The sequence below is a fragment of the Ornithorhynchus anatinus genome, chromosome 17, assembly GCF_004115215.2.
Source record: "Ornithorhynchus anatinus isolate Pmale09 chromosome 17, mOrnAna1.pri.v4, whole genome shotgun sequence".
Lineage (NCBI taxonomy): Eukaryota > Metazoa > Chordata > Mammalia > Monotremata > Ornithorhynchidae > Ornithorhynchus > Ornithorhynchus anatinus.
This window is the reverse complement of record NC_041744.1, coordinates 16491758-16503450: the sequence shown is the minus strand read 5'-3', so window position 1 is coordinate 16503450 and position 11693 is coordinate 16491758. Positions and strand designations below refer to the sequence as shown.

At 46.5% G+C, this 11693-nt stretch overlaps 1 protein-coding gene across 1 annotated transcript; it reads right to left on the bottom strand.

The window, feature by feature from the left end:
• Positions 1-2987: 2987 nt before the first annotated feature.
• Positions 2988-11047, bottom strand: LOC114817894 (C-type lectin domain family 1 member B-like). Its single transcript, XM_039914543.1, has 6 exons — positions 11020-11047; positions 10660-10827; positions 7252-7323; positions 6271-6423; positions 6144-6180; positions 2988-3129 (listed from the first exon to the last, which is right to left on the bottom strand). Exons 1-6 carry the CDS (start codon positions 11045-11047, stop codon positions 2988-2990), a joined length of 600 nt encoding a protein of 199 aa, XP_039770477.1.
• Positions 11048-11693: the final 646 nt, after the last annotated feature.

Below are 11693 nucleotides of genomic sequence, written 5' to 3'. Positions count from 1 at the left end.
GGCTGGTAGTCTGTGAAATTGCTGCAAATTGATTTCTCTCAGCAGCTGCCTGCAACTAAAGGATCTTTACCTTAGGGGAACTCCAGACAAGGGAACCTTCTAAAACCACTTAGGAAAATGAACGAAACCTCAATTCTAGGGAAAGCTTTTATGTGTAAAGGAGAGTTTCGATATGACCCTGGTTCCGGAATCCCACACATCTGTCAGAAAATAATCCTGTGTAAGCAGGCAGCCGGGAGGGAAAGAAATTGGGGGAATGTTTCAAACAGGCTATAATTCGGTGCCATCCATTCACCGATCAACTATTATTGCTGAGGGAAAGAACAGCTCTCCAAACAATCTGTCATTTAATCAGTGGTATTTATTATTTACTGTGTGCAGAGCACTGTGATAATAATAATAATGATAATAATTATGGCATTTGTTAAGCTCTTAACTATATGTCAGGCACTCTACTAAATGCTGGGGTGGATAAAAGCAGATCGGGTTGGACACAGTCCCTGTCCCATGTGGGGCTCTCAGTGTCAATCCCCATTTTACAGATGACGTCACTGAGACCCAGAGAAGTGAAGTGACTTGCCCACAGTCACCCAGCTGACAAGTGGCAGAGCAAGGATTAGAACCCATGCCCTCTGACTCCCAAGCCTGAGCTCTTTCCACTGAGCCACTCTGCTTCTGTTCCTCTCTTCCCCTCCTCCTCTCACCCCCGGCTCCCCTATAGAGTGTTCAGACAGCCTGCTCTCCTTCTGTTTAAGGGGACAATTGATCTCACTATTATCTTTTCTATACCAACTTTCCTAGGCACTCATTATGCTCCAAGCACTGTATTAAGCTCCCAGGGTAAATACAAAATAACTGAGCTTGACATATATCCTGATCTACCAGGGGTTCTCATTCTAATGGGGAAGGAGAACAAGTATTGAATCCGTTTACACATGAGGAAACTGAGCCACATAGAAGTGACTTGTCCAAAGTCACACTGTGGACCAGTGGCCTACTTCCCAGGCCGCTCAAAGCACAAATACTTAGATTTTTCTGGCAAATCTGTGAAGTGTATGGGCTAAGAGTTTTCTCCTAAGTTTATAGATGGGGACAATAAACCTTGATGCCCTTCAGCGTGAGTCCCAAGTGAGACAGTGATAGTGTCTGATCTGCTTACCTTAGATCTAGTAAATCGGTTAATCAGTCAGTCATATTTACTGAGTACTTCCTGTGTGCAGAACCCTATACTAAGCTCTTGAGAGAATGCAACATAATAGAGCTGGTAAACACATTCCCTACCCACAAGGTGCTTACAGTCTTGAGGGGGGGACAGACATTAATACATACACATAAATCATGGATATGTAGAAATGTAGATGAGTGATAATAATAATAATGGCATTTGTTAAGTGCTTACTAGGTGTCAAGCATTGTTTTAAGTGCTGGGGGGGGAGGATACAAGGTAATCAGGTTGTCCCGCGTGGGGCTCAGAGTCTAATTCCCATTTTCCAGATGAGGTAACGGAGGCCCAGAAAAGTGAAGTGACTTGCCCATAGTCACACAGCTGACAGGTGGTGGAACTGGGATTAGAACCCATGACCTCTGATTCCCAAGCCCGGGCTCTTTCCACTGAGCCATGCTGCTTCTCGTGATGTACTTGAGCGCTTGACACGTAGTAAGTGCTTAACAAATGCCGTAGTTGATTATGATTGTCTCACGACATATGTTAGTGTGGGGGTTTCCACCAGGTCAATATTGTTGTATTGTAATCTCCCAAGCACTTAGTACAGCACTCTGCACACAGTGAGCACTCAATAAATGCGATCGAATGAATAAATGAATCAACAAGGAGAGTTGAAAATACAAGATCCATGCTTCCCTGACAGCAAGTTCATTTCATTTGATTCAGAGGAACGAAGGCAGCAGGCCAAAAGCAAGTTGCAGTTTCATCAGGAACTGCCATTCACAATCGCCTCAGACAGATTTTGAACACTATTCTGTGATGAGAGCTGCTCTAAGTGCTGAGGCAAGGCCAGGATATTCGATCCGTTATTCGATTGGACAGACTCTGTTGTAGCCACCCAGGGGATCCGAAAAGAGCTAGATCCTAAGCGAAGCAGGTGATGAGCTCAAGGCACAGGGGATCGACGAATCCCCCATCGCCGGAACTAGAATGAGGAACTCACAGATTTGGGGCTGAAAAATCCCCTCTTGCCTCCGAACCTGATCGTCACTTTGTCCAAAGAGGTTCTCTTTTCAATTTCTTGGCAAATAAATCAGTGACACTGCAAAGGGCTGGCAGAATCCTACAGGAAGCGAAAGTCAGAGTCTAAACCCTTACACAGGAGGGTGCAATCTCATTCACCTTTGGGGATGAAGCTCCTCTAGACTGTAAGCTCCCTGTAGGAAGGGAATGTGCCTATCAACTCTGCCAGATTGTATTCTCCAAGACCTTAGTGGAATACTGCGCACATAGTAAGCGCTCAATAAATACAGCTGATTGATTAAATATGATTGATCCTCACTTATTTCCCCTTTGGTTTATAGAGGAACTTAAGCTGAGCAGAGAGGACCTGAGCCATGTCACTTGATGCCTGAGGCCGAACCAAGGTAAAGCCCAGATGTTCTGTGATCTGTCTGTTACTAGTCACCTGTAGTCCTGCCCTGCCTATGCTTGTGGGGGAGAAACCCTGGGGGGATAATATTTCCATCCAAGAGACACTAGGAATGGTAAGGAGCCAAAACAGAAGCTGACAGCAGAAAACTCAGGAAGAACTGGGGAAGGGACAAGACTGTGGTGTAAAAGTTTGTGCAGGAAGGTGCTTGAGAGGAATGCCAGGTATTCACTCATATGAAAGACGCCCCTACGTTTACAGAGACACTGGAGAAAAAGGCCCTCTTCTCTCCGAGGCTTAAGGATCCCAGGAATTTCCCTGTCCCCCACAATGCACGCCGCTGTTTATTTTCAAATGCAGTCTGTTCCCCTCTGCTTGGCATCTTAAGCATTACACCAGCTGGTCGACTTTCACGATGCCCACCTTCTCGCATATATAGTAGTGTAACTCCCTACAGAATGTAGTGGAGATTTTCTTCTTCCGGATGGAGGCACAGTGCTTACCTTCGTCTCCATCTCCCAACAACTCAAACCTGAAGAGGGAGAAGGGGCCACGCATTAGTTTCTCTCCAAGCCAGTGGGATGGCCCTAGGCCTGATGAGTAATTGTATTGACTGGGATGCAGATGAATTATTTATTTTAAATGGTATTTGTTAAGTGATTTTCATTCATTCATGCAATCAGTTGTATTTATTTAGCACTTACGCTGTGCTAAGTGCTTGGGAAAGTATAATATAACAATAAACAGACATATTCTTATCTGTAAATGGGGATTAACTGTGAGCCTCACGTGGGACGACCTGATTACCCTGTATCTCCCCCAACGCTTAGAGCAGTGCTCTGCACATAGTAAGCGCTTAACAAATACCAACATTATTATTCCCTGCCCACAATGAGCTTACAGCCTGGGGCGGGGGGGGGGGGGGATGGACATAGATACCAATAAATAAATGACAGATATGTACATAAGTGCTGTGGGGAAGGGAGTGGGAGAAGAGGAAATGGGGGAGGTATTCTGGGAAGGCCTCTTGGAGGATTTGTGCCCGCAATAAGGCTTTGAAGCGGGTGAGAGTAATTTCACTGTCTGTCGAATTTGAGGAGGGAGGGCATTCCAGGCCAGAGGCAGGTCGTGGGCCAGAGGTTGGCTGTGAGACAGGCGAGATCGAGACACAGTGAAAAGGTTATTGTCAGAGGAGTAAAGTGTGCAGGCTGGATTGTAGAAGGAGCGTAGCGAGGAGAGGTAGGAGGGTGCGAGGGGATGGACTGCTTTAAAGCCAGTCGTGAGGGGTTTTTGTATGATGCGGAGGCAGATGGGCAATCACTGGGGTTTTTTGAGGGGTGGGTTGACAAACCCTAAACGTTTTTGTAGAAAAATGATCTGGGCTGAAGAGTGAAGTTGGACTGGAGTGGGGAGAGACAGGAGGCTCTCCTGTTATTATATGTCAAGCACTGTGCTGAGCGCTGGGGCAGATACAATCTAATCAGGTTCGGCACAGTCCGTGTCCCACACGGGACTCACAGTCGTAATCCCCATTTTACGGATGTGCTTCTCTGAGGCACAGAGAAGTAAAGCGACTTGCCCAAGGTTACCCTGCAGACAAGCAGCGGGGGGCACTTGCTTTTGCTCCCTTTTCTAACCCCGACTTCAGCTCCGTAACACTTACGTACCTACCCATAATTTATTTATATTAAAGTTGGTCCCCCTGCTCTAGACTGTATGCTCCCTGATGTGTTTACCAGCTCGGTTATATTATACTCTCCCAAGCCGTCAGTTCAGTGCTTTGCAAACAGTAAGCACTCAATAAATATGATCAATTGAAGTGGCAGAGCTGGGATTAGAACTCAGTTCCTTCTGACTTCCAGGTCCTGGCTCTATCCACTAGGCAACACTGCTTCTCTAGCTTCTGCTAGAATTCTTAATAGAAGCTTCAGAGTTGCCTGGACTTCTGGGATGGAGCAGGTTTTGGGTGACTCAGACCTGGTATAGTGACTTAAGAAGAATTTAGGGTTATTTCTTTATAAGCAGCCAATAAATACTCTAGCCAGTTGGTGGCTGAGTACAATAGAATCTGGATTGGATGATCCTGAAGGATATTTGGGTGTTTCCAATTTGCTTTTATTGGGGTATGTGGGAGAAAACGGAAGAGGTCAGCTTCTGGAAACCTCTTCTGCCCCAGTTCACCAGAAACAAAACCTCAGTCTCTCAAAGCTCAACCCCTAGTAGCAAGCAGCTTGACCTATTGGATAGAATATGGGCCTGGGAATCAGAAGGACCTGAGTTCTAAAGCCAGCTTGGTCACTTGTCTGCTGTATAACCTTGAGCTAGTCACTTCATTTCTCTGTGCCTCAGTTGCCTCATCTGTGAATGGGGATTAAGGCTGTTGAGTCCTACATCGGACATGGCCTGTGTTCGCTACGATCATTTTGATAAGCAGCATGGAGTAGCGGATGGAGTATGGGCCCGGAGTCAGAAGGACCTGGGTTCTAATCCCGGCTCTCCAGTTGTCTGCTGTGCAACCTGGGGCAAATCACTTAACTTTTCTGTGCCTTTATTACCTCATCTGCAAAATGGGAATTAATAGCACGTGTCCCATGTGGAACATTCACTGTCATTCATTCATTCAGTAGCATTTATTAAGTGCTTACTGTTTGCAGAGCTCTATACTAAGCACTCGAGAGAGTACAGCATAACACCAATCAGACACACTCCTGGCCACAATTAGCCCAACCTGATTATCTTTTATGTACCCCAGAGCTTAGGACAGTGCCCGGCACACAGGAAACACTTAACAAATATCATAAAAAAAGCACTACCCCAACAATCTCCATCCAAGACCATCACCTGCTGCTCCAAAGTTTCCTTTTGGGTGGAAGAAAACATTGTTTCCTCTCCCCCCAGAATGACTACAGTTTGTAGTCGTTGTACAGGCAACCTGTTCTCTTTTCTTTAAGAAATTGGGACGAAGCAGTGAGGGGGAATCTGGAGGGTGGGAATGGGTGGAGGGAGAAGCAGTAAGTCAGAAAAAGATAAGGACAGGGAGAAACTAATCCTAAGGGGATGTACGATTGGCCGAAGACTCACAAGTTGTCGGTGAGAGCTGAGTGGTCCATCCACGTCCACTGCCCACCGGAGGATGGGCGGGACAATCCGATCCAGCGAGTGAAATCAGGTCTCCCTTGGATGAAATTCTAAATGGGGCAGAAGCAGATATTCCTCATCAAGCAGCTCTGTAGATGTTGGCTTTAAGGACCCGGTAACACAAAGTCTAAACAGGACTGCAGCTCAGCTGAACACTGGAATTCAGTGTCTGAGGACGTACATGCAAGGTGCCCCGCCATCAAGAAGGGATGGACTTCCTGAGCAAAAGCTTCACCAGTGCTCCCAGTTTCCTAATGTGACAGATTATTCTCACTTTTTCTCAGAAACTGGCCCAGAATATTGGCATGTTACCTGTGACTTTCAATTTTGAATAGTTTCTATGTTATCCTTCCCCGCACTCCAGATCTTGAGCTCCTTGGGGGTTGGTTGGGGTTGTCCACTACTCACCTCTTCTTTGCGTGCTCCCAAGATCCAGGAGAGCCTTCTGCACAGCGTAGGCACCAGAAATATTAATGATGACACTGACAAGGAATTCAGCTCCTGGAGAAATGGGGAAAGAGGCCGAGCTCCTTACCCAAGCTTCTTGAGTGTCCAATCTTCAGGAGAGTGGAGTTGCGGTCATCGCAGTACTTTTTACTTTCCTCCCATGTTTTGTTATTCTTAAATGAGCCATAGCACTTTCCTCCGTGGAATCTCCAGTTGTGATCACAGGAGCTGCATTTGTGACCTGGAGAAAAGGCCAGGCATTTGCCTCTCATGAATCATAGGCACATCCTGCATCTCTTTCCACCCTCTGCCCTCTCCCCCTCCCCAGAGTCCCTCTTGAGGGGCCAATGGGGCCATCTGCCTCTCTAACCCTTCCCATCCCCACCTCATCCTCCCCACATAATGAATAGAATAGCAGCATTGCCTAGTGGATAGAGCACGGGCTTGGAAGTCGGAAGGACCTAGGTTCTAATCCTGACATCGCCATCTGTGTGTCATGTGACTTGGGGCAAGACACTTAGATTCTCTGTGCCTCGGTTACCTCATCGGTAAAATGGGGATTAAGACTGTTGAGGCCTCACGTGGGACAGTCACTGTGTCCAACCCGATTTGTTTGTATCTACCCCAGTGCTTACTACAGTGCCTGGCACATAGTAAGCACTTAGAAAATGCCATTATTATTATTACTACCCCAGCACTTAACACAGGGTTAAACACCTGTTGAATGCTTAACAAATAGCGTATATGTTCATTCACTGAATCATATGTATTGAGTGCTTACTGTGTGCAGAGCACTGTACTAAACGCTTGGGAGAGTACAATGTAACAATAAACGGACACATTCCCTGCCCATAACGATTATCTCCTGTGTGACCTTGAGCATGCCACCTCTCTGGCCCTCAGTTACCCCATCTGTAAAATGGGGATTAAGATTGTGAGCCCCACGCGGGACAGGGACTGGGTCCGACCCGATTAGATAGTATCTAGCTCAGCGCTTAGAACAGTGCCTCCACATAGTAAGGGTGCACAAACACACACACCCCCGACACACACTTAATTATTTACTTACCTCCTGGCTTGCTGCTTAACTCCTGGCAGTACTTTTGGGTTATTTGCTGCAAGAGAGCCTGCTGCCTGCTGTCTGTGGGAGAAGCAGGAGAATGGATGTTTGCCACTTTTAAATCAGCTGCCACAATGAAGCGATCCAGGGTCTCTTTCTGGAAGATGGGTACGTCGCTAGCCCCCAGCCCCCAGGATGATTTATGAGGCCCCTTTGGACCGGAAGTTCCCCAGAAACCTGAGAGGGCCCGTGGGGTTGGGGCTGGAACCAGAGCTGGTGTCCAAGGGGTCGGAGAGAGCCCTGGTGGGCTGACCCTGACTGAGAACCCACTGTGTTTGGGGCAGAAAGACTCATTCTGGGACAAAGAGAGAAGCAGCATGGCCTAGTGGCAAGAGCACGGGTTTGGGAGTCATAGGTCATGGGTTCTAATCCTGCCTCTGCCACTTATCAGCTGTGTGACTTTGGGCAAGTCACTTAACTTCTCTCTACTTCAGTTACCTCATCTGTAAAATGGGGATTAAGTCTGTGAGCCCCACATGGGACAACCTGATTACGTTGTATCTACCCCAGTGCTTAGAACAGTGCTCGGCACATAGTAAGCGCTTAACAAATACAAAGAGGTTTCTGGAAGTAAGAAAGAGAGCGAATTTGCAAAGAGAGGAGTCAACAGTATTGCAGAGGGATTGGAGCTGCTCTTCACTTGGGCCTCATTTCGTTGAGATTGGGGATTCTGACTCGGAATAGGCCCGGTCTGAGAGCTAGATGGCCATCTAGAGTCGGAGAGATTCCCCTAGAACCATCTCCAAGTTGAGTTCTTCATGGGACTGGGAGTCCGAGGACCTAAGGACATTAGTTCATTCATTCAATAGTATTTATTGAGCGCTTACTATGTGCAGAGCACTGTACTAAGCGCTTGGAATGTGCAATTTAGCAACAGATAGAGACAATCCCTGCCCATTGACGGGCTCTCAGTCCAATCGGGGAAGACAGACAAAAACAATAGCAGTAAATAGAATCATGGGGATGTACATCTCATTAACAAAATAAATAGGGTAATAAAATATATACAAATGAGCAGATGAGCACAGTGCTGAGGGGAAGGGAGAGGAGGTGGAGCAGAGGAAAAGCGGGGGGAAGGGGGCTTAGCTGAGGGGAGGTGAAGATGGGGGCAGAGAGGGACAGAGGCACCAGTCTGCTGCAGGACCTTAGGTAGGTCACGACTTCTCTGGCCTTTACTTCTTATCTTTAAGGTCCCCTAGACTGTAAGCTCTATGTTATTCTGTATGCTCCCAAGTGCTTGGAACAGAGCTCTGCGCACAGTAAGTGCTCCATAAATACCATTGATTTGATGGATTTATCTGCAAATGTCTCTCCCCATCTAGCAGGGGATGCCTTGAATAGAAAACGAAAGAAAAATGAACGTCCTTTGGAAAGACAAAAAGCACTCCATTAAATCAAGGTTCAAGATAACCCAACAGTCTTGGTTCCTCTGGAGGGCGGGTGTTTTTAAAAATATTTGCCGCGGTTCAAGTGAATGTCTCTGAAAGAGATGTGTCATCACCGTGACGGCAACCTAATTCTGGCTTCAGGCTCAGGAGGTGCTTCAGAGACCAAGAAGGGCAGAATGTAGTGTCAGAGCAGCAGGAGTAAACAGAAGGTTAATAAAGATTCAAATCTTTAGGATTCTTGAGGAGTAGCACGGTCTGAAGGAAAGAGAGCTGGTCTGGGAGTCTGGGAGGACCTGGGTTCTGATTCCGGCTCTGCCATTCTTCTGCTGTGTGACCTTGAGCAAGTCACTTAACTTCTCTGGGGCTCAGTTTACCTTATCTGTAAAATAGGGATTAAATTCTACTCTCTCCTACTTAGACTCTGGAGCCCCATTTTGGACAGGGACTGTGTTCAGCTGGTTATCTTCTTCAGGATGAGAACAGTGCTTGGCACGTGGTAAAGCAATTAAATGACTACCATTAAAAAAATCTTTCTGGGCCCTTTGGTCTTGATCTTCCATTGCACTGGGAATCCTCTGTAGACATCTGGGGCTGCTCAGGAGGAAGGCGAGTGGCCTAGTAGAAAGAGTGAAGACGAGAAGCAACATGGCCTAGTGGAAAGACCCCCAAGCCTAAGAGTGTGAGATCGTGGTTTCTAACCCGAGTTCTGCCACTTGCTGGCTGTCTGCCCTTGGTCGAGTCACTTGATTTCTCTGGGCTTCCACTGTGACTCCCACGTGGAATGGGAATTAGGTCAGACATGATTATATTGTATTTACCCTAGTATTTGGCACCTAGAAAGCACTTAACTATGACTATTATCATGAAAGACGTCCAAGTAGGATCATTTAGGAGGGACAAAGGAGACTTTCCTGGTTGGAGCTCAAATGGGTTAAGTCTGGAGCCATATTCAAAGCAGTTATTATTATTATTATATCTATTAAGTGCTTACTATGTGTCAAACACTGGGTTAGGTGGAAATTAATCAGGCTGGTTACCGTCCCTCTCCCACAGTTTAAGAAGGAGGGAAAACAAACATTGAATCCCCATTTTCCAATTTAGGAAAATGAGGTTCAGAGAAGCAGTAGGTCCTGGTAGAAAGAGCCTAGGCCTGGGAGCTAGAGGATCTGTTTTCTAATCCTGACTCTGCTAGTTACTTGCTGTGTGACCTTGGCAAATTAGTCAATTTATCTATGGTTCAGTTATCTCATCTGTGCAATGAGGACTGAATTTTAACCCTTCAATTTAGATTGTGAGCCTCATGTGAGACAGGGACTGTGTCCAACCTGAACAACTTCTCTCTACCAGCACTTAGAACAGTGCTTGACACATAGTAAGCACTTAATGAATGCCATTAAAAAAAACAGGATAAAAAGAAAACTGATTCTTTTGAAATGTGGTTTGGAGAAGGCTTTTGTGAATACCATGGATTGCCTGAAAGAAAAACAAATGGATTTTAGAGCAAATTAAACCAAAATGGACTTTAGAAGGCCAAATGACTCAATTTAGATTAGCGTATTTCGGGCACATAGTCAGGAGGACTAATTGTCTGGAGAAAATAATATGGTAGGAAAAGTTCAGGGAGAATATGGAAGAGGCAGACAAGGAGCTCGATGGATAGAGACCAGAACAACGATAACACAGAGCCGTAAGAAAGGTCGCGGATTATGGCAGAGGACAGGACGCTCTGGAGAGAGTATATCCACGGAGTCTCTATGAATTGGGAACGACTCGATGCACTTAATAATAATAATAATAATAAAAAAAGTTCAGTGACTTGCCCAGCTATATGGACTCAGTCACTGGAGGACCTGCGGTTTCGATGGAGCCCAGGCAAGCTCTGTCTCCAGTGGTCTGGTGGAGAAAGAGGACTTGGGCGGGTGTACGGGGCCCCTGCCTCAGTATCACCCCGGCTGGGATTGGTACTTACACATGCTTCCCAACACAGTCAGCCCAATCAGCATCCCCAGGCAGAGAATCAGCAGGGCCAGAGTCATCCAACGCCATGAGGGAGGCAGGCCGGGGGCACCTGCAGAGAGACCATGGCCTGTCAGGGCTGGAAGGTTGCCACGGAGATCCAGCCCAGCGCAGACGCACTCTGCAGGAGACAAGAGCATTGACCTGTCACTGCGCAAGGCCTCACGGTGGCACCACAGCATTACTGTCCTCGCTTCTTCATTTTGCACTTTTGTACATATTTTCTGCTATTTGAGCACTTCTTCCTAATGGCATATTCTTTACAATAAGCACTCAGTAAATACCAGGGATTGATTCCGTCTGACTTACCCACTAGACTGTAGGTTCACGTCGGCAGGCATCGTGCCTTCAGCTATTAGATTCTTTACAGTGCTTTAGTACAGGACTTTATATAGTACACATTCAAACGATCAATCAGTCGTATTTATTGAGTGCTTACTTTGTGCAGAGCCCTGTACTAAGTGCTGAGGAGAGGACAGTATAACAGAGTTGGTAGACATGTTCTCTGACCACACGAATTTTCAGTCTAGAGACATTGATATAAATAAAAAAAGTATCGATTTGTACTTAAGTACTGTGGGACTGAGGGAGGGGTTAGTTAAGGGTTCAAATCGAAGTGCAAGGTTGATGCAGAAGGGAGTGGGAGAGGAAAAAATGAGGGCTTAGTCAGGGAAGATCTGTTGGAGGAGATTTGCCTTCCGTAAGGATCTGAGGTGGGGCAGTGTCTGTCTGTTAGATTTGAAGAGGGAGGGTGTTCCAGGCCAGAGGCAGGATGTGGGCGAGAGGTCAGTGGCGAGATAGATGAGATTGAGGTACAGTAAGTTGACATTCGAGGAGTGACATGTGCAGGCCAGGTTGTAGCAGAAAGATCAATTCCGGGAAATAGGATGGATTGACTGAGTGATTGACGTAAGACTGACGGATGCCCATTACGCTATACATGTTACACAGCCTAACCTGACGATGTCATGCAGAAGCTTCTGTGAA